Source organism: Culex pipiens, chromosome 2 (genome assembly GCF_016801865.2).
Source record: "Culex pipiens pallens isolate TS chromosome 2, TS_CPP_V2, whole genome shotgun sequence".
Lineage (NCBI taxonomy): Eukaryota > Metazoa > Arthropoda > Insecta > Diptera > Culicidae > Culex > Culex pipiens.
Window position 1 is genome coordinate 94312522 of NC_068938.1, and position 21878 is coordinate 94334399.

At 36.7% G+C, this 21878-nt stretch overlaps 1 protein-coding gene across 1 annotated transcript in view; it reads right to left on the reverse strand.

Annotated features, from left to right (window-relative positions):
* Positions 1 to 21878, reverse strand: part of LOC120415489 (mitogen-activated protein kinase 1) — a 147678-nt gene extending 125800 nt beyond the window's left edge. Inside the window, exons 1-2 of the mRNA XM_039577056.2 lie at positions 21467 to 21878; positions 13485 to 13960 (exon numbers count right to left, since the gene is read on the reverse strand). Of these exons, the coding sequence (XP_039432990.1) occupies positions 13485 to 13678 (194 nt within the window). The 5' untranslated portion in view covers positions 13679 to 13960; positions 21467 to 21878. The remainder of the gene's footprint in view (positions 1 to 13484; positions 13961 to 21466) is intronic.

Consider the following 21878-nt stretch of genomic DNA (forward strand, 5'->3'; position numbering starts at 1 on the left):
GGAATAAGATGATTATAAAAAATCCAACAGATTTTTTAACTTTTTTAATGGGTTATAACGAGCATTTCCTTAGCTTGTTACACTTGCCCCACTTTCCCCTATATTGAAAAAATACATTAAAAAAAACCTCTCCCCCAATCACACTCCTGATAACGGATTTAAAAAAAATCCCAGGTTGCATTTTTTTGAAGAATTAATGATAACCATTTCAAAATTTTCTCCTACTAACTTTAACTTTCTTATCAGAAATAAATCGTGATTTTAGTTGAAGATTGCTCGACATAAATAAGCACTTTTTCACTACATGTAACTGTCAATTTTGAGTTTCATTCTGAGTGATAATTATGTTTCAAACTTCTTGTTTGAATATTACAATTAAGTAGATTTCTAATCGATTTGGTATTTTCGGCAAAATTTTAGGTTATGATTGAGACTGTGTAGAAAAAAATAGGTACACAGAAAAAAGCTGTTTTTAAAACTAATTATTACTCAAAATTTAGATCCCAAAATAGGTTTTATTCTAATTTTTGTTTTTTTTTAATATGTATACTACAGTACTAAAAATGCATCTTTTGCGCTATAGATGGTGCAATATCTGATACCGGAGCTATTATTTATTGAAAACAAATGTGACTGTGAAAAACATTTTTTTTTCTAGATTAAGTTTTAGGGTAATTCTCTACCAACTCATAAGAAATCGGGAAAAGTTGCCCCGACCCCTCTAAGATTTGCGTGAAACTTTGTTCTAAGGGGTAACTTTTGTCCCTGATCACGAATCCGAGGTCCGTTTTTTGATATCTCGTGACGGAGGGGCGGTACGACCCCTTCTATTTTTGATCATGCGAAAAAAGAGGTGTTTTTCAACAATTTGCTGCCTGAAACTGTGATGAGATAGATATTTGGTGTCAAAAAGACTTTTATGTAACATTAGACGCCCGATTTGATAGCGTACTCAGGATTCCGAAAAAACGTAATTTTCATCGAAAAAAACACTATTTTTTTTAATTCTCCCATTTTCCGTTACTCAACAGTAAAAAAATTTGGAACATGTCATTTTAATTGAAATTTAATATACTTTTCGAATCTACATTGACCCAGAAGGGTAATTATTGCATTTAGAACAAAATTTTCATTTTAAAATTTCGTGTTTTTTCTAACTTTGCAGGGTTAATTTTTAGAGTGTAACAATGTTATTCAATGTTGTAGAGCAGACAATTACAAAAAAATGATATATATACATAAGAGGTTTTCTTATAAACATCACAAGTTATCGCGATTTTACGAAAAAAAAGTGAAAACACCTCTTTTTCCACATATTCAAAAATTGAAGGGGTCGTACCGCCCCTCCGTCGCGAGATATAAAAAACGGATTCGTGATCAGGGACAAAAGTTACCCCTTAGGACAAAGTTTCACGCAAATCGAAGAGGGTCGGGGCAACTGCAGCTACGAGATTTCCGAGTGGCTTTTTGCAACATCTAAGGCTATTTGCATACAAAACTAAGATTAGCGAAGAACTTTTGAACCTTGAAATTTAAAAATTCTCATAGAAATAGCGTGTATTTTTATTTCAGTGGATTTTTTTTTCAGAAAATCCGTCTAATTTCCTATAAATTTGTCTTTGGCGGGGTCGGAGGGGTTGAGTTCGGTGGAATAGAAGTTGGATTTGTTGGGATCGGGGACTTTGATTCGTCTTTGAGTTGTCTTTGATCACTTTTTGAAACGATGCAATGAGTATCGAGTAAAAAAGTACAAAAAACCTTTTTGGGCTGAAATTGCTAAATGGCGACCAAACAATGCTGCCTGGCACGCTTACAAAGCAAGTTTAACGGCTTTACAGAAAAAATAGCTACATAAAAAAAAACTAACCTAATCCACCTATGTGGTTGATGCCTTCCTCACTTTTTACCAAAAATGGGTAATATGAGTGGTTACCAAAGGGCCAAACATTGAATATTACGCCCATTTAGAATGCTAGTCTTGATTTAAAAATTTTCATTATATTTTTTTTCGAAAAGATCGGAAAATTTCACGAATGTTTCATATATTAACATTGAAAATCGGACCATTAGTTGTTGAGATATCGTCATTAGAAAATGGTGGGCTGTTTGGGTGAGACTTAGAAAACTTCAATTTTCGTGTTTCTTTTTCTTTAAGCCGCTGTATCTCAGCAACCAGAGGTCCAATCTTTAATGTCTCTTAGACAATTTTATAGCAAATTTTCTGAACTTTTCAAAAAATATATTTTTAGAAATGGTCACTCATGGCCACTATTTTATAAAATTGAAAAACTGCAAATATTTCGCTAAAATCAAACTTTCGGTGGCTATATCTAGAAAACAAAGCCCTTTATCAAAAAATATGTAAAGTACTTTTCGATTGTAAATTCAATCTTGCATTAAAAAATAATGTCAAACTTGTTTTTGCATGAAACTTCGATTTTTTCCAAAAATCACTATTTTTTCAAAAATTCATAACTCGGCGGCAGATTTTTTGACCATGTTTCTCTATGGCTCAAAAGTTGCGGATTTTTGTCCCCTAAAACATATCAAAAAATCTCGAAAATCAAAAAATACGTATTTTGGGAAATTGAGTTTTAGTGAAAAAAAAGTTGATACAAAAATCCTCAAATTTTTTTTTCCGTGTACCTATTTTTTTCTCAATAGTCCTCAACAATACCTACAACTTTGCCGAAGACACCAAATTGATAAGAAAATTCACTCAAAAGTTACAGCTGTTTGAATATTTACATACCATTTTTGTATGGACAGCTGCCAAAATTGTATGGAGACTTGTATGGGTGAACCAATGACACAAAATAGCCTATTTGGTCATAGGGAAGGCCCCCACAAAGTTTGAGTCAAATAAAAAAATACAAAAAATAAAAATGGTCGAAATCGGCCGATTTCGTAGAGAGTTGCTCTGTTACAAAATGATATAAAGGTTTATCAAATATGAGATTTTTAAAATACTGCAAAGGTTATAATATAAAGTAAAACCATTTCGAGATCTCTATGGCCCTTTTTGAAATGCTTTAAAGGATCTTTCAAATGCAGAGATTTTTTTCAAATTTTACGAAAATGTGAGCAATCTTATGATTTCAATAAATTCTTCAAGGAAAAGAGTAATCTTCTGCAAAATCCCCAAACGCAGCGTGCGTTTTAATTGATTGCAGGTTATATTTCAGCGCTGGGACCCCAATTTATGGCTTAGAGGTCTCTCTCTCCCTCCAATTCCGAGAACTACGTGACACATCCTTCGTGATTCTGCTTCTGTCAACGGAAAAAATGTCCTTAAACCAGCAGCAGCAGCATTAGTAGGAAAAAAGGCACCCCACGACACCTCATACATCTCAATAAGTAAAACTTCCAGGATCCACAAAAAAGGAACTGCAAACGTGTCCATATGGTGCCACACACACACACACACATGTCCGGGGTTTTATTTCCCTTTTCAGCACACAGCGCACACACATCATGAACGAGTTGTTGGTTCCCAGTGGACTCTTAATTTTCGCGCTTAGAGTGTTCACCCACAAACATAAAACAAAAAAAATGCGAGTGAATCTACTGCACTGGTCCGAAGGCACGTCCCAGCTGACATAAACACATCAACGGAAGATGGTCGACGTCGTCCTTGTGTGAAAAAGGTTCCACTGACATTTGAGGTGATTTTGGTTTTTTTTAAATTAATCTAGAAAGATTTGTAAAAAAAATACAAAGAAATAATATCAATTTTCAGTAAAAATTGAAAATATAGTGAAATTAATCAGTTCAAATCACCACCAAAGAACGGTCTAGCATGAAGTGCACAGAACCATCCAACAAACGTGTCAATACTCTTATTTCAGTTCAATGACAACAACAGAAACAAGTGTCTTGCCCGCTTTTCGTATGAACTCATCCGAGTGTGAACAACAATATTGAATTAGCGATGCCTGGATACACTAATTCCCTCTAGGCTTTCGGGAGTTAAAGTAGGTGCGATAAGAAAATAATGTGTATGTGTACAGTACACTTCACGTAAGAAAAGAAGAATTGATGACACACAATCTTGATAAGTGGTTGGACAAGGTAAAGTTAGGTTGTTAACGAGCAATTTATTATTGCAATTTTGATTCTTTAAACGGAAAGCTTCTATCTTTCAACTACCAAAATTTGTTTTCAAGATATGTATTCATCTTAAATTGAGGGTTCAAATTGAGCAACGTATTGTTACTGTTTGGTTTTCATAAATTCAAATACACGGCTAAGTACAAATCAAAAATAATTTTCGTCCTAACCAATGCTTGAAAAGGGATCTATCACTGAACGGGACTGCTCGATATTCGATAGAACTTTCTGTCAGCGACCATTTCCCAAAAACGATATTTGATCGCTGACACACAACGCCTATCATGACCGTCATTGCTTGGCGACGGTCGATGAACACGAAGACGAAACGAACGAAAAATGAGCACCACTCAAGCAGCCGCCCGAACGAGACAACGTGCTCTTTCTCTTTCTCTTGCTTTTGCCTCTCTCTTCCTAGTGTATGCTGCGTGGTGACAGAAATCATATGATTGCTAGGAATTTTGACATGTATGATTTTCATAAAGTATTCGCCTCCTTTTCTCTCCCACAGAAAACTGGGGACAATGTAGCTGTCAAACTAGGCCAAAATGTTAAAGTAACTCATAAAATGAACTTTGAGTGATTTGAGTTCATTTCTGACGTCACGATTTTCTCCCGATAGGCAAGAAAACTGTGACGTAGCAAATGAACTCAAAGAACTCAGTATTCATTTTGTGAGTGCCATTTGAGTGGTTTGACAGGTGTCAAATCGGGACTTAACATTTTTTTGAATTAGAATTTGCTTCCGATTGCGCGAAACGTCATAACCCGGGTTTTTTTTCGTATAAGTGTCCGTGTGCTTGGCCGTGCTTCTGGCCGTGTTCGTGTACGTGCACCTGACCACGTAGTTGCCTGTTCCTGGTCGTTTCCGTGGCCGTGCTCTAGGCCGTGTCTTTGTCCGGACTCCTGCCCGTGTTCGTGCCCGTGCTTCTGGCCGTTTTCGTGAACCTGGCCGTGTAGGTGCCTGTTCCTGGCCATTCCCGTGGCCGTGTCCTTGCCGTTTTCCTGGTCGTGTTTGTGTCCATGCGAAACGGAACAACCGGAACAAAATAATAATTTTAAATGCTAAGTCTCGGAACTGACACCTGTCAAAAAAGTTCATTCGGTTGTTTACCTTTGAGGTTAAGTTCCGAGCTTTTCTCCTTTATAGAATGTCAAACGACCGCTCTCTAAGCGATTTTCTCCTGAAAGGAAGTCAATGATTGTGTGAGTGACTTTGCGTAGCACTCATTCCTTTGTGTGTGAAACGAACGAAAGTAGAATGTAAAAATCATGTTGTCGTGGTGAAGACGATTAGAGTGTTCTGTCAGCTATCACAAACTAAGTCGAAATTTCAAAAAATCCGTATTTTTTTAATTTTTTAAATATGTTTTAGGAGACAAAACCCCGCATCTTTAAAGCCATTCAGAAGTATGGAACAATTTTTTTTCCGACGAGTCCTAATTTTTTTTAACTAGTGATTTCTGTAAAACATTGAAATGTTGTACTTAACATTTTTTGACTTCATTTTTATATAAAATCGAATTTTTAAAAGTTAAATTTGTCCGAAAAAATCCGGTTTTTGAGAAGTACTTTTCGGTTGCAAATTTCATTTTACATAAAAAATGAGGTTAAAAAATTTTAAGCACAGGATTTAAATTTTCAAAAATAATCACTATTTAAAAAAATCATAACTCGTCGACAAAGTTTTGGTCCATACTTCTAAATACTCTGTGCTCAAAATACCGTTATATGGACAAAATGTAATCCGAGATTTTGGTATCTATCGATTCCTAACACCATAACGCACCCCTGAGCAAAAATTGAAAACATTCGCTGATGTACTTATCGAGATACAACCCTTTTAAGATGTTACATCCGATTTTCAATAAGAAACCCAAACAATCTATACAATTTCAGTACTTGATAGAATATGCATTTCGAGATAATGATGAATTTTGCTTCATATGACTGTCAAGTATCTCTGGGTCAAGTTTCAGAAGACTTGCTGATGTAGTCCCTGAGATACACCCATTTGAAATGTTATTTCCGATTTTCCAAGAAATCTATAAAATCAATACAATATCAGCACTTTAAATAATATGCATTTCGAGATAATGATGGATTTTACTTCATATGACTGTCAAGTATCTCTGGGCCAAGTTTAAGATGGTTAGCTGATGTAGTTTTTGAGACACAGCCATTTTAGAATATTATTTCCGACTTTTTCTAGGAAAATCTATATAATCGGCGTGAAAAAGTCGGAAATAGCATCTTAATGCGGCTGTATCTCAAAAACTACATCAGCAAACCATCTTAAACTTGGCTCAGAGATAATTGACAGTAATATGTGTTGGGATGCGACCCTATTCGCACCCGACTGCGAACTGTCTTCGTGACAGCATCAACATCTATCAGCCGTGCAGAGTCTTCCATTCTCTCTTGCACCCGCGCCGGCTGAAGAAGTGCAATCAGTGTTAATTATTTATAATTATTACTTGATTTAATAAAAGTTACTTGTTACGGTTAACACCTCGCATTACTCGGTATCGTAACAAATTGGCGACGAGGATTACGGAGTCGGCTCCGTCCGTGGTCGTTTTCGCAACTTCACCGAGTGCTGGCTCACTACACCAAAGTGAGGTTAGGTGCGCGATGGATGACCTGGCAGTTCAGCAGCTTCTGCAACAGAGCCTGTGTCAGCAGCAGCAGCCGACGAAGGAACTCGACGAGCTGGACGCACACACGGCAGCGTCCCAGCTGGAGGCTCAAACGCCTTCGGGAGATCTGTTCGCCCGCAGCCGCGAGCCCTGCAGCACCAACTCTCACCACACACACGTGGACCACACCGAAGGTAACTCGCACGAAGTGGCGGAGACCCGGCTGCCACGATCACAAGCGATCGTGCGCACAGGTGAGCTGGAGCAGGAACAATTACACCTGTCTTCCGGCCAAACAGCAACCCAGCCGGCCGCCAAAGATAGTTTCAACAAACAGTCGCTGTCTTCACTGGATGACGTCATCATACCAGCGGAGGGCGCGCTGTCCGAACGCACCGACCTGTCAGTCATCGATCCGCATCGACCACATCGTTCATCGTTTGCTATCCTCACTCGCACTCCGGAAACATTCACACCGGATGCATCTCATCTGATGGTAAACAACAAGGTCTGCGGCGTCAGTCAAATCGATGACATCTTGGTCGTCAATCAGGTGCAGGAGCAGCGCCGCGATCAAACACAGCGATCGTGTCCAGGTAGAAGTAAACATCACCTCTACGGGCACGTGCAAGTCGGTCGATCTGTTCACAGATTCGTCCGCGGCGGTCTCAAGTCGGACGAGTCCGCAGAGTGTTTTGCGCCCACAGGCCAGCAGACATTCGAAGCAACATCATCGGGGGGAAAGGCCCTCCGGGCGACAACCAATTCTCCAACGTGGAGAACAACAACAACAACAATGCTAGCGCTGGACGTTCAGCTCAACCAGCAGAACAGTACCAAGGATTTCAACATCTTCAAGGTTCTTCGGTACGCTGCTTGGGTTTGGGATCCAGGACCGCTCTTGCAACGTGTTGGACTCCCGGAACGACATCGTATCATCTGTTTATTCAGCGATCAGCTGTGGCAACATAATGACGACTGTGAAGGAGTATTGAGTCGAGCAGAGCAGAAACTTTCTCTTGACATTCTGCTGGGCGCTCGGAATTTGAAGCCAGCTGAACCTGAAGGATTGAACGAGCTACGTCAACAGTTCCAGCCATCAAGCCCGGAGCGCCCATCAAGATTCTCCGCGGGTAGAGTTCATCCTGAAGCACCACACCTGCGACGCTCGTCGAGATTGCGGTTCACACCTGTCTACTGCAAGCTGCACGACTTCTAGAAAGGGGGAGGTGTTGGGATGCGACCCTATTCGCACCCGACTGCGAACTGTCTTCGTGACAGCATCAACATCTATCAGCCGTGCAGAGTCTTCCATTCTCTCTTGCACCCGCGCCGGCTGAAGAAGTGCAATCAGTGTTAATTATTTATAATTATTACTTGATTTAATAAAAGTTACTTGTTACGGTTCACACCTCGCATTACTCGGTATCGTAACAATATGAATGGAATTGTAATGATTTTATAGATTTTCTAAGAAAAAGTCAGAAATAACATTTTAAAATGGCTGTATCTCGAGAACTACATCAGCAAACCTTCTGAAACTAGGCCCAGAGATACTTGACAGTCATATGAAGCAAAATTCATCGTTATCCCGAAATGAAAATCGAACGTAACATCTTAAAAGGGCTGTGTCTCGGAAACTATACCAGCGAATGTTTTCATTTTTTACTCAGAGGTGTGTTATGGTGTAAGGAATTGATAGACACCAATATCTGGGATCGCAATTTTTTCATTATAACGTGATTTTGAACACCGTGAAAAAACTTAAAAAATGCGGTGTCTTGAACCCTAAAACATATAAAAAATAAAAATACGGATTTTGAAAAAAATGATTTTTGTGGAAAAAAGTAAGGCCGTTGCAAATATTTTTCAAAGTTTATGTTCCTCGACTCTGGCCGGGGTCGAGGGGGTTTTACGAACCGATTTTGAAGGAGGGGGGGAGGGACATAAACTATGAAAAATATTTGCAACGGTTTTGATTAAAAAATCTCAATTTTTTCTCTGGGTTTCTGAATAGTCCTTATCAATACCTACAACTTTGCCGAAGACACCAAATCAATAAAAAATTCCTTGAAAAAATTGTATGGAGATTTGTATGGGTGAACCAGTGACACAAAATGGCTTCTTTAAAATTAAATAGTCGAAATCGGCCGATTTCACAGAGAATTGCTCATAGAACCTTTTAAAAAAGTACACCAGATATTTTTTTTTAAATCCCTGTAGTATTTTTACGGCAAAAACAAATCTTAACTTTATTTTTTTATGAGGTATAGTGTGATAAAAAATAGAAAAAAATTGAATTTTTTTTTCAATGATAGAAAAAATATAAATTTTTCAAAGATTAAGCGATACGATAAAAATTACAAAATTTTTAAATTTTTAGACACAGGCAATGTTCAAAAAAACTTTTTCCAGCTCCTTGAAAATGGTAGACTGGATTTTATTTCTTAAATTATGCAATTGAAAAGGAGTAAGGCTGGTACAAATTTTATTTAAAGTTTTTGTCACCCAAATGTAACATCAATTGATAAATGGTCTTAACCCTCTACAACCCAACCAACCCCGCCTTTAGACGGCCTTCGACCTACAAAATCGCCAAAAAACCATTTTCCATCCAATTTGTGATGTTCAAAAAGCATTAGATAGAAGAACTCTTTAAATTTTAGAAAATTTTAGGGCTGGATGTTTGACTTGTTTTATGTGACTTTGCCAATGTTTGTATAAATGTATTTTTTTTAGGGGTCAACTTTGGCTGTGTTTTTTACAAACATTTCCTATATTGTAAGTAAAACGTAGTATGCAATAATTTTTGTAGTGTCCCAGACTATGCCTATTCGATTTTTTTTACAATTTTAATTTTAATGGTGCCATGCTAGAGCAGAAAATGTGAAAACATGCAAACATTGAAAAGGTGACTTTAAAAACCTGAAAAATAGAAAGGCGAAATGTAATGATAGGAGGTGGTAGAATAGGCCAAAACCTACCAAAAACATACATAAACTAACCAAGATATATGCATATTAAAATACTAAAAATGAAACAAGAAAAACATAAAACAAGAGAAGTAAAGTTTTTCGTAGAACAAAAGTTGCTCAAAATGACCTCCTAGAGGGTGACGATTCTCGAGATTTTCAATTTCCCGGGAATCGAGAGTTGAATTTGGTCATTTCCCGGGAATTTCCGGGACCCGGGAGTTTTTTTCTGGCAATAATTTAAAAGGAAATGTAATAATATTGTTTCTTTTCAATCAATTAAGTGACTTTTAATTCATATTTATTATATGCAATGTTAACTTCAGTACCAGTACTTTGATAGCCGGACTTTGATAGGTTTGCGATTTTTCCGCAAAATTAAGAGTACAATTAAAATACGTACAGAATGGTTAAGAATCATACTGACCGTGGTAGAGAAGTGTTCAAAGTACCTTAAAAAGAACTTTTCATAAAATGTTGAAAAGTTTATAAAGTTAGTTAACTATAGTTAAGACAATATTGATGAAAGTCATTATTTTAAACTTCTCAAAGTGTCATGATTTTTTCATCGGAAAACGGAATGCATTTTCGGATTCTTTTGACAAATTTTCACCAGGAGAAGGTTAAATAAGTCATGTATGTGTTTTTGAAACACAATTTGAAAAAATCTTAAAATTCATAGGCAATTTCACTTGAACAAATTTCATGTCAAATGAGAAAACTTGTGATCAGTATAAAATGCAATATAAATCGATAATTTTATAAACAAAACTAGTTTTAATAAATTTCAGGCGAAATTCCGACTTTTTACAATTTTACCTAAAATTTATATGTATTTTGTTAAAAAGCTTATATACTTAGTTTACTAATTATAAACATTGATTTTTTTTTCTTGGAAACTATATTAGCTTCTTTAGTGATGGAACATTTAACGTACAACGTGTGGCCTACCCCAGACATGTTTAAAAAATAATAATCTTGAGAAAACCCTTACCTGTTGGAAAATATTCCAAAAACAAATTGAAATCCTATCAAAGTCACCCCGGTTTACAGTATCCTCTTTATCTACCTTTTGATTTTTACTTCTGAATCAGCAAATACAAGACCGTTTCTTGTGCTTTTTGGGACTCAAAATTGTAGTTTAAGTGTTAACGAATCTTTATTCGCACTGAGTGATTTTTCAAAAGTTTCACAAGCTTGTTGCATGAATTTCTTATTAATTTTTGTGAAGTAAAAAAAATAGCTGATATATATTTTTTTCCAGTATCGGGATATTTGCAATGACTCAAACAACAATTTAAACTTGTTTTTTTTCCTTTTAAGTTCTACTGTAAATATTCATTGAAGCAATATTTACAGTAATCAGGAAAATCCGAATATTCACAATTGGTGGACCTTAACTTTATAACAATTTACAGAGTGTTTTTTCCAAAATATAATTGAATATTGAGGTTGACGTGAAACACAAAATGACTTATTGACATCAACAAAGGAAATTACCTTGATACAGCGAAATTACTCTTAGGGCTCAAGAGAAGATATGGAAATTAAACTTATTTTGAAAAAAAGAAAAAAAAATAAATAAAAATAATCAAAAAAAAAACTTTCGAATTCATTTCTGAGATGCAACTGCTAAGTATACTTCAAGATAAATTGAGGTACAATTTTTTTGGCTTCTCTAAATTATATTTTTTGGTATTTTGACAAGTTAAAACTTTCTGAATAAGAAGATCAGAGAAGCATTGGTTTATTCTAACTTGGACATCGAACATTGAATTTCAATTTAGAGTTTTTCAAATAATTTTCTGATTTGTTTATAAAGCAAAATCGATATTTATAAGTATAAAATTTCCCGGGAGTCTCGACCGAATTTCCCGGGAATCAAGAGGTCCAATAATGCTCGATTTCCGGGAAATTCCCACTCGTCACCCTCTATGACCTCCTGAACGCGGGAAAAATACAAAATTTCGAAAAAAAATGGGCAGTAGAGGGTTAAAAAAGGTCGGAATTTTTCCCGTATATTTGCTTCCGTCTACAGCTTTTAAGAAGACATCAAATCGATTTGAAAATCCCTTCTCAAGATACAGAATTAAATGCCTATTTTGTATGACAAGCTCATAAAAATATATGGAGACTATAGAAAAATTCATGATGAAAAATTGATTCCATTGACTTTTACATAGGGAATGAATGGACAAAGTTTAAGACGTGTACTAGGAATTTCCGGAAATAGACATATCTTGGGAATCAAATCACTTTCTACACAATTAAATGAAAATAATTAAAATTTATGAATGAACTTTTAATATTTTTAAGCATTGTTATATTTGTTTTATATACTAAAAAATAAGTAAGAAAATCTTCCAAAATTATGTGCCAACATAATATGAAAGTATGTATCAAACTTTTCCGACTTGAGCAACACAATGAATCATTCCACACATAGAAGAAGTTACAAAACAACCGCCAACCATGTTGCGGTGACGCCAAGTTTGACCTAGTTTTCTCACTTTTCCAGGCGCATCAACGGTGATTCCACCGCTACCGCGATAAATCGTCGAAGAAAAGTGAAAGAGGGAAAAAGAGTGGGAAAATTAGTGGCCAGGATTAAGCTCTTTGTGGCTAGTTCTATCTGCCCGGTGACGATTTGCCCGGCTAACGTTGGAAGAAAAATCGATTACGGTCAGGATGAAGGATTTTTATTGTTTAAGGATTTATTTATATTTTTATATTTTCAATTTTGATTACAAAAATTGTGCAACAAAAGCTTGGTAATTAAAATAATAATTTCAAGCCCGATTCAAGGAACTTTTCCAAGCAATTGCAAAGCTTTCAACACAAAAAAAACACATCCTCACTGTGATTCGGTGGTTCGCGTTCGGAAAATGCTCGCTGATTTTTCTTCCTGGAATCTTCGACAGCATGAAATAATATTTCTCCGAAATCGGAACATAAAACATTCCACTCAAGTCGCGCGGTAGCTGCCATTCTTCTCGTCAAACTTTTTTCGGTGCCACTCCCTCCGGCAAAAGGTTCAGGTTTTTTACCCAAAAACAGAAAGAAAACAAATTGTCACAAAGAAAATTAATAACCCAGGAATGACAATCCGAGCATTGTTGAAATTACGTCGAATGGGAATTTGGCGTGACGCTTAATGATTCGCGTTTTTTTACAATGCTTTCAAATTTTGAGAAAGTTATTTGAGGACGGTGGCAAGTTAATCAGATCTTCTTGGGTTTCGAATGATTTCTAGCATCGGAGGTCAAATTCGGAGATGACATGGAAGGTGACTCCTCCTCGTAGCTAAGGTGAAATTTAACTCCAATTAAAGTAAAGGGGGTTGAGGTAAAACGAGCAATGGTGAACTTAATCCTCACTGATGAGGCAGATTCCGATGAGCTTTTCCTAGCAATGTTGGTGTAATTAGAGCTTTTTTCACGAGAAGGTAGAATTCAAGCAATGTTGCACACAGTAAAAAATAATGTAAATTTGGAAGCTGTAATTTTGGAAGGTTGAACATTACCTCTTTTATGATGTAATTTTACCTCAATTTAGACGGAAAAAGTGGTATTACACCAGAAAAGTGGTAAATTTACACATTTCCAGAGGTAAAATTACACCTTTTTTCTGACATAAAAGATGTCAGACCCCTTCCCAGATGTAATATTACCATGATTTTTTTTCTGTTAAAATGAATGAAAGGAAAAATTATCATTTGATGATTCCTGCACCAAAATATAAAACAATCAAAAAATCTACTCACACAACCATCCCGTAGGCGCCCTCGCCAATGTAGGCCAGCTGGACGTACCGCGGCCCGACCTCAAACAGCTGGCCCCGGATGACCTCGGCGTTCGGGTTGGCATTGGTCACCCCGTTGCCGGTGCCACCGGCGGCCGCTCCCGCTGGGGCTGCCTGCGCTGCTGGATTGTTGGTTGGACCGGCCGCTTCTGCCATCTTGAAGTTGCTTGTTTTTTACTTTTCTTCTTTTTTTACACTCTCCCTAGCACTATCGCGCAAAACAAATCAACTTTTTTTTTGTTGTAGCACTTGTTGCCTATCTCACTCTACGTGCGCGAATTTGAACAACAACACTCAACAACACCAACACACTCGGACGCGGCGATTTCGCGGCGTTTGTTTACGTTTTACTGTTTTTTTTTTTTTTGCTTTCCGTTGTATTCGCCGGCTTGATTTATCACTGGAACACCAACACACTGGCCGAACAGCTGAAATTGGCTGCAAAAGAAAGTGTTATCTTATGTTATGGAAACTTTAAAAATGATTCTTTATCGAAATGCACTGTTGCTATCAGCTCATTTGGGAGGATTTCGAGGAGTGTGGAGCGTTTGAAGATAAGAGTTTTATCAATTTTATGACCTATGAATAAAGCGGTTTTGCAAATTTGATAAGTAGAATGGAGCAGACATTTCTCAGAAAACTTAATTAAAACTTAGAAAACACCTGAAACCTCGTAGATTCTTGATTTGAGCCAACAATCTCTGGATTGTTTTTCTAGTGCATAAAGGCCGTTGCAAATATTTTTCTATGTGTATGTCAATTCCCTTATGTCAATTCCCTTATGTCAATTTCCTTTGGTCCGAAAACAGAGGACATTTTTTTTAAGCATCAAAATTTTAACAATCTAAAATGCCTTTTTCTGCATTGATAATCATATTTAGCATGTTTAGGCTCGTTTAAACATATTTTGAACTTTTTTATGAAATTAAAATGTGCTGTACGCAAAAACGAAATGACAAAATGTTCGTCAGTACATAGGCATTTTTTAAATTAATGATTTCAAAACAGCTGGACAGGTGTAAAATACATTTTAAAACACTTGTTTATTTAACTTTTTTATTTTTCCTTGGAACCACAATGCCACAAATATTTTTTGGTATTTTTTTTCTCGAAAGTAAACATTCTAACTAAAAACAATCCAAATTTTCAAAGCTCTAAGTTTACTTATTATCTTCGTTACGCAAGCCGACAGTAAAAAAAACGATTTAATATAACCAGTGGTGAAATAGAGCCTTTCTTACAACATGATGAAACTCCGACAAATATATAGGTGAGCTATTCTCTACGAAATCGGTCTTTTTTTTTTTAATTTTAATTTTTGTATTTTTTTAATCCGACTGAAACTTTTTTGGAGCCTTCGGTATGCCCAAAGAAGCCATTTTGCATCATAAGTTTGTCCATATAATTTTCCATGCAAATTTGGCAGCTGTCCATACAAAAATGATGTATGAAAATTCAAAAATCTGTATCTTTTGAAGGAATTTTTTGATCGATTTGGTGTCTTGGGTAAAGTTGTAGGTATGGATATGGATCACACTGAAAAAAAATGATACACGATAAAATTTTTTTTTGGTGATTTTTTATTATATTTCTTGTAACTAAAACTTGATTTACAAAAAAACACTATTTTAATTTCTTCTATTTTCTAATATGTTTTAGGGGACATCAAATGCCAACTTTTCAGAAATTTACAGGTTCGCAATTCGCAATTCGCAATTTTCGGTGTAAGAACGGGCCTTGACCGATCTTATGCACTAGGTTCCCGACGAACACGCACTGCCCTTACACCTACATCTCACCCTTGCTCTGAGTCAGTACGAGCAGCACGCTAGAACACGCTTTGAGTGTTCGTGCCAGGCATGCACACCTTCTTTTCCGGTTACGCATTTTAACTCGGCCGGGGGTGGTACATTACGTAGGGTTTGATGTAAGTATAAGCGCCTAACCATTTATAGTGTGCCTATCAACTTTCATTAAAGCAAAAACTGTTTTTTTTTTTAGTTTGAATTCAAAAACTTATTGTTATTTACTGTGTGTTGTTTTCTCCTGAAATCTTTCCTAGTGTTGAGTCGTGTTTTTATGTTGCTATTTCTTTTGTCGCGGTGTTTTGTTACAACTTTTGGTCCTAAGCATTTTATAAAAGTTTTTCAAAAGTACAATAGTAATATTTGTGTTAATTCTTTGATCACTCCAAAAATTGAGTAAGGGCTCGAACCTCATTTGTTTGAAGAAAAGGGTGAAGATTGAAAACAATGGACAGTGAAAGAAATATACTATTTGAAGAATCAATAGTAAAAGAAAGATAGTAATTTATGAAGTAGATAAATAAATTAACAATAATTAATAAATAGAGGTAACAAACAAGCTTAGATTGTATTGAGGGCAATTTATAGGGCAAATGAAAAATTATTCAAATAGATAAATAAAGAAAAGGCAGATGATAACAAAATTGACATCGCTGCCAAATTAAGGGAAAGCAGAAAGTATGTTACAGCAGCATCAATTGGTAAAATAGAGTGAAAAAGCGTTGAGAAATAAGAGAATCAAATGAGTAAAATCGAAATCAAATGGAGGATAGTAAATAGAAGCCGCGTTAGAAAATCAGTGAAACAAAATAAACAGAAGATAGGTGGTAGCTGAGAATGAAGAGAAGAGAAACCCCGTTGTGCGATGTTTCAGGTACATCCACAGCAGTTGACTCAACATACTGCGAATCAAAACAATACCGTCTACAATCACAAATTACTTCCCTTTCCCACATTGTCGCGCCCCTTTCTTTTAGCCGTCTCGACTTTGACTTTGGTCAAAGGTTTACGATCCGTTTCCACAGGCCACCAGCTAGGTCATCATGAAAACCAAGCCAACGTGGAGGTAAGAAAATAGGACACTTGCAAGGAACCAGAGCTATACTGTCTTGATCAAGAATGATCTAACAGGACTACGGACGTAGTCAGTGACGCTCCTTCCAGGATGTTCCTCGCCTGAGCGTCAACTGAAGAGGTATCATCAGCATCATTCGCACTTGGCCTGCAACTTTTCAGAAATTTACAGGTTGTGCAAAAAATCTTTGACCGAGTTATGAATTTTTTAATCAATACTGATTTAAAAAAAAAACGAAATAATGGTCGCAAAAATTTTTCAACTTAATTTTTCGATGTAAAATCAAATTTACAATCAAAAAATACTTCAGTGAAATTTTGATAAAGTGCACCGTTTTCAAATTAAGGCCATTTTTAGGTAACTTTTTTCAAAATAGTCGCATTTTTTTTTAATTAGGTGCACATGTTTGGCCATTTTTGAAAAAAATATTTTTTGAAAAGCTGAGAAAATTCTCTATATTTTGCTTTTGTGAACTTTGTTGATACGACCCTCAGTTGCTGAGATATTGCCATGCAAAGTTTTAAAAACATGAAAATTGATGTTTTGGACCATTAGTTGCTGTAGTTCTTGCAAAAAAAAACATATTTATATAATTACCTCATAAAAATGAATAGATTTCAGATTCACAAAACATTATTCACTGGGTAATATATCATGGCCTTTTGTTGTAAATCATCTTCGATAAACAACATAATAATTATAAAGTTTAGGAGAGTTTTAGGAGAGAACTATGGTGAATAAGGCAGACAGAATCTTTTTGTTTTACACTTATTTGAAATTAATAAAACACTGTTATGATAGATTATACATAAAAAGTAAATAGTTTCGTTGAAGAAGTACAATTAAAAAAACTCAATTACTTTAATTGCTCAAAAATTACTTTAACCCTCTACTGCCCAAATTTTTTTTCGAAAATTTTTATTTTTCTTGTGTTTAGGAGGTCATTTTGAGCAACTTTTGTTCTACGAAAAACTTTGCTTCTCTTGTTTTATGTTTTTCTTGTTTAATTTTTAGTTTTTTTTTAATTTGCATTTATCTTGTTTAGTTTATGTTTGTTTTTGGTAGTATTTGGCCTATTCTACCACCTCCTATCATTACATTTTGCCTATCTAATTTTTTTTATGTTTTTACAGTCACTTTTTCAATTGTTTGCTTATTTTTCTCATTTTCTGCTATAAAACGGCACCATTACCCTTATTTTTTAAAAATCGTAGAGGCATAGTCTGGGACACTAGAAAAGTTACTGCATACTTCTTTTTACTTGAAATATAGGAAATGTTAGTTAAAAACACAGCCAAAGTTGACCCCTAAAAAAATTACATTTTTAAAACATTGGCAAAGTCACATAAAACAAGGCAAACATCCAACCTATATATTTTCTAGAGTTCTTCTTTCCAATGCATTTTAAAGATCCAAAATTTGTTGAAAAATTGATTTTTGGCGATATTTTAAATCGAAGCCCGTCTAAAGGCGGGGTTGGGTTGTAGAGGGTTAATTACCAATTAATTACTTTAAATTACTCTAATTACCATGAATTTCTAAGTAATTGAAGAATTACCAAATTACCAGCGAAAAATCAAAGTAATTATTAATTACTTGCCAGTCTGAGGCCTTGTTGGAAACCTAGGGAGTATAAAAGAAAATCCTTTTTACTAAAAATCACCAACAATCGGGATCAACTCGGATCGTTTTGCAGCCTTCGACAATGTTGCAGGAAATTAAATTTTCTACAAGAATCTTACACTTAGACAATTTTGAGTGCGCCACCTGTCAAAAAATAGTAAAACGATGTTTTTCTGCATATATTTTGTGCGATTTTCCCCATATAAACTTCAACGATAAAAAGCGACCCCTCAACCTTAATCCATTTGGCTCAAAATTCGCACAGATACTTATTTTTGCCTAAGCAATCGAATCAGAGGGTATCCCTGATGTCGTTTTTTTTATTGGCACCTTACTGCGCAGGCTCAACTCGCGGGGAAGCATGAAGTTTGAGGTCGACACACATGCACGTGCACTTTGAATTTTTCAAAAATATTTGAACAGGGCCGAATGGTTTTTCTCCAAAGTTTGTATGGAGAATTAGGGCGGTTCGTCGCTGTTGCATGCGAGCAAAAATTTGCAAAACCTTAAAGAAAAACCATTTTTATGTTGAAAAAATCTTCGAATCACATTTATTGAAAATCAAGTCCGTTTCCAAGGATACTAAATGTCACCAGAAAAATGCAGCTTCTTATTTTTTTTCAACTTTAATTTTTTAAAGTGTTAAAATGGATGAAAACAAACATTTTAATGCATGTTTCTATTGTGGAATTGTTTCAGGAACACGAATATGATAAAATTATCACCAAAAAATGGATCTAAGGGGTCCCCCGAGCAAAAATTTACATCCAAAAGATTTACTAGAATAAAAGTGTCTACAGTCATCCCACAAATTCGGAACACTTTTATGATAATTTGTCAATAACATGCCAAAAGTAGCTTTTCTGTCGACCTTACTATTTTTAGAACCCTCATTTGGACATTATTTTGCTATTTCACTAGTAAAAGTAGTACTTTTTGAACAATAAACTTCATTCCAAGACTATTTTGTCCAGAGCAGCAAAACACTGCCCCGAAATGGCCTGTTTCATAATTGTGGGATGTTATTGTGCCTCCCACAATTGTGGAACACCTGAATTTAACTGATATTTTCATTGTAGTTTTTCACGACCGTTACAATTATTTTAGGTTACGTTTCGGCTTTCGGTCACTTGGTAAAATCAAACACCAGTTTGCTTTCTTCTCCGACGTTTCGGTTCATATAGAACCTTTTTCAAGGAATCGAAAAGAAGGTGCTTTTCGTCTGTTGGTACTTTTCCAAGCACTCAACTGTCAGGTGGTGGGGAAATAACGCTTGCGAGTCTGGCCACTCTCCAAGATTCGCTCGTCCCATGGAGATTTCGACTCGAACCACAATACGGTAGCACCAGAAAATTATCACACTTCTCATTCGGCGCGCCAACTTTTTAAGATGGCAGTACAAGTGAAAAAAAAAAAAAAAAAAAAAAAAAAAAAAAAGTTATCAAACCATGGATAAAACATCACTTAGCTTGAGTTTCACTGGTTGCAGTGTGTGAAGTCATTATTTTGTTACAAATATGTACTCCTGGAGAGATCCAAAGTTTGTTTACATTCGTAAGAAAAAAGTGTTCCGAATTTGTGGATTTCAAGGGTCAAAGTAATTCTTCAAAAACTTCATATAAAAGTTAAAAATTGCAGATGTTCGATACAGCATTCGAAAGATCGCAAGAAAAACTTTCAAATAAAGGTAAAAGCGAATCATTAAGTTCAATTATTGATTTGCTATGATTTTTTGAACATTGGCCGAACTGGAAACCGTTCCGAATATGTGGGATGACTGTATTTCGTGTGTTAAACTGCCTTACCCAAAGCGTTCTCAGTCTCAGATGATAGTCCTAGATGTTAACTACAAGCTGCAGGTCGAATCGAGTTGATATCTGGATGGAACACTTTTATATTTGAGTTTGAAAATTGTGCTATTTTGTCACTTAAACTCCCTTTAGATTTAACCAATTGAAATGCTTTTCCCTGCATTTAGTTGCATTTTTTAGGCTATTTCAGATGCATTTTGTGTATCGATTTGCCCCACTTCCCGTTGACCTAGAGTGCTCATATTTTAGCCAGATGCTAGTTTTATATGTACAAACAACCCCTGAAAATTTCAGGCAGATTGGTGAGGTCCAAACTATGTCCCATACAAAGAGGTATGCCGTGGACTCGCTCTTAACTAAACTGCATAATTTTTAATAGCGACTTATGGAACCCCAAGTCGAATCGAATAAGACCAAAACATACAAAATCGGTTGAGCCAGTGCCGAGATAATCCAGTGCATTTTTTTAATCAAAAAATGAATGTTACCATTTAAATTAAACTTAAAAAAAAGCAATATTTCTAGATTACTTTTTCAAAACAACCCACGCTTTGTGCTAATTCGCTATTTATAAAATTCTAACCAGAATTGAAAAACACATTTTTTACTTTTCTTCTCTTGGAAAATTCCTTTGCCTTGATCGCACATCTGAGCGTTCGCGATAATTCAAGCAATATTCAAGCTAAAGGCACAAAACTCCCCCACCGTTTGCGAAAAGTTGTTTTTTTTTATTCTATCTGAAGCTTTGATAACGAAAAAAGCTTAACGAGATGCACACACAAACACACTTGAATTGGGTACCTTCCCCACCCAACATCAGCCAAAACTCGTCCCCTCACTCTTCCCACACACACTCGCAGAACTTCAATGAAACACTGACTGTGGGTTGGTGGGCGGTCACACAATCCCACATTCCGTCGCGCCGCCAGGGAGGCTCGTCCTGTTTACTATCGATTGCCATTGCTGACACCGCCACCACCTGCCCCCTTCACTTCGCAGCGGGTTCTTCATGTCATTACGGACTTTTGTTTCACCAGCAGCAGTAGCATCCTGTCAATATCGTCTTCCTTATTTTTTTGGGAGATTTCTTTCGGACAGCCCATCCTGGTCCAGCATCATCATCTTCTTCCCTTCTGCTGGAATGTATCAAATTACACATTTCGCCCTTCACTTGTTTCTCTCCTTCTTCGTTCTGTTGCTTCTTCCCTTCACAAAATCAATTTCTGTTTCGATTTGCATGCTCCCAACGCGAAGGCAAAAGGGAAGAATGACTCACAATCTTCCGCCACAAACACGGGAAGCCGCACTTTTGGCCAATCTAGCCGCGGAATCTTCTTCACTCTCGCTTTCTTGTTTTTTCGCTCTACTGTTGCTGCTTCCCCTCCCGTGCACAAACCCGCGAGTTAGAGACTGATTAGCGCTGATTGAAATCAATTCTGGCTGGAGCTTCGAGTCCCCTTCTCCCCCACCTGGAACACAAATCAGGGCGGAACCCGGATCCAATTCCAAGCAGCAGCTGGTTCAAAATCTCCTCTTCCTGCCTTTTTTCCCCCACAATAAATTTTGACAGTCCTCCTCGAAATCCTCCTCCGGCTGTCAAATTCCGATAAATTCCGGAACATCAACGCACCTTCTTCTTCCTCCTTTTCTTTCGCACCTTCACTTCTCCTTCTCTTCCAGGGGCACAATTTGTATCCTCCCGCACCGGAGAAAGGAAAGAAAAACGCTCAGACTGGCCGCTGACCGCCAGGAACCGCCACACAACACAACGCGACACACCAATCCCGGAACAAGAGAATCCGCGCGCGCGACCGCACCGAAGCACTACTGGAACGCAAATGACCCGACGACCGAGCGCTCGCGGAATATTGACCGACCCGAAACCGACGGAAACAGGCAGAGCAAAAAAAAAGATGCCAAGCGCAAACGTGCGATTCTGGTAGCGAAACGGGCTCTGGCTGGTTGCAGATTCTGCTGTTGCTGCTGGAGGATGGTTCGGCGGACTTGCGGGGCCAGAGAGAACGACGCGGAATGACCGTGGA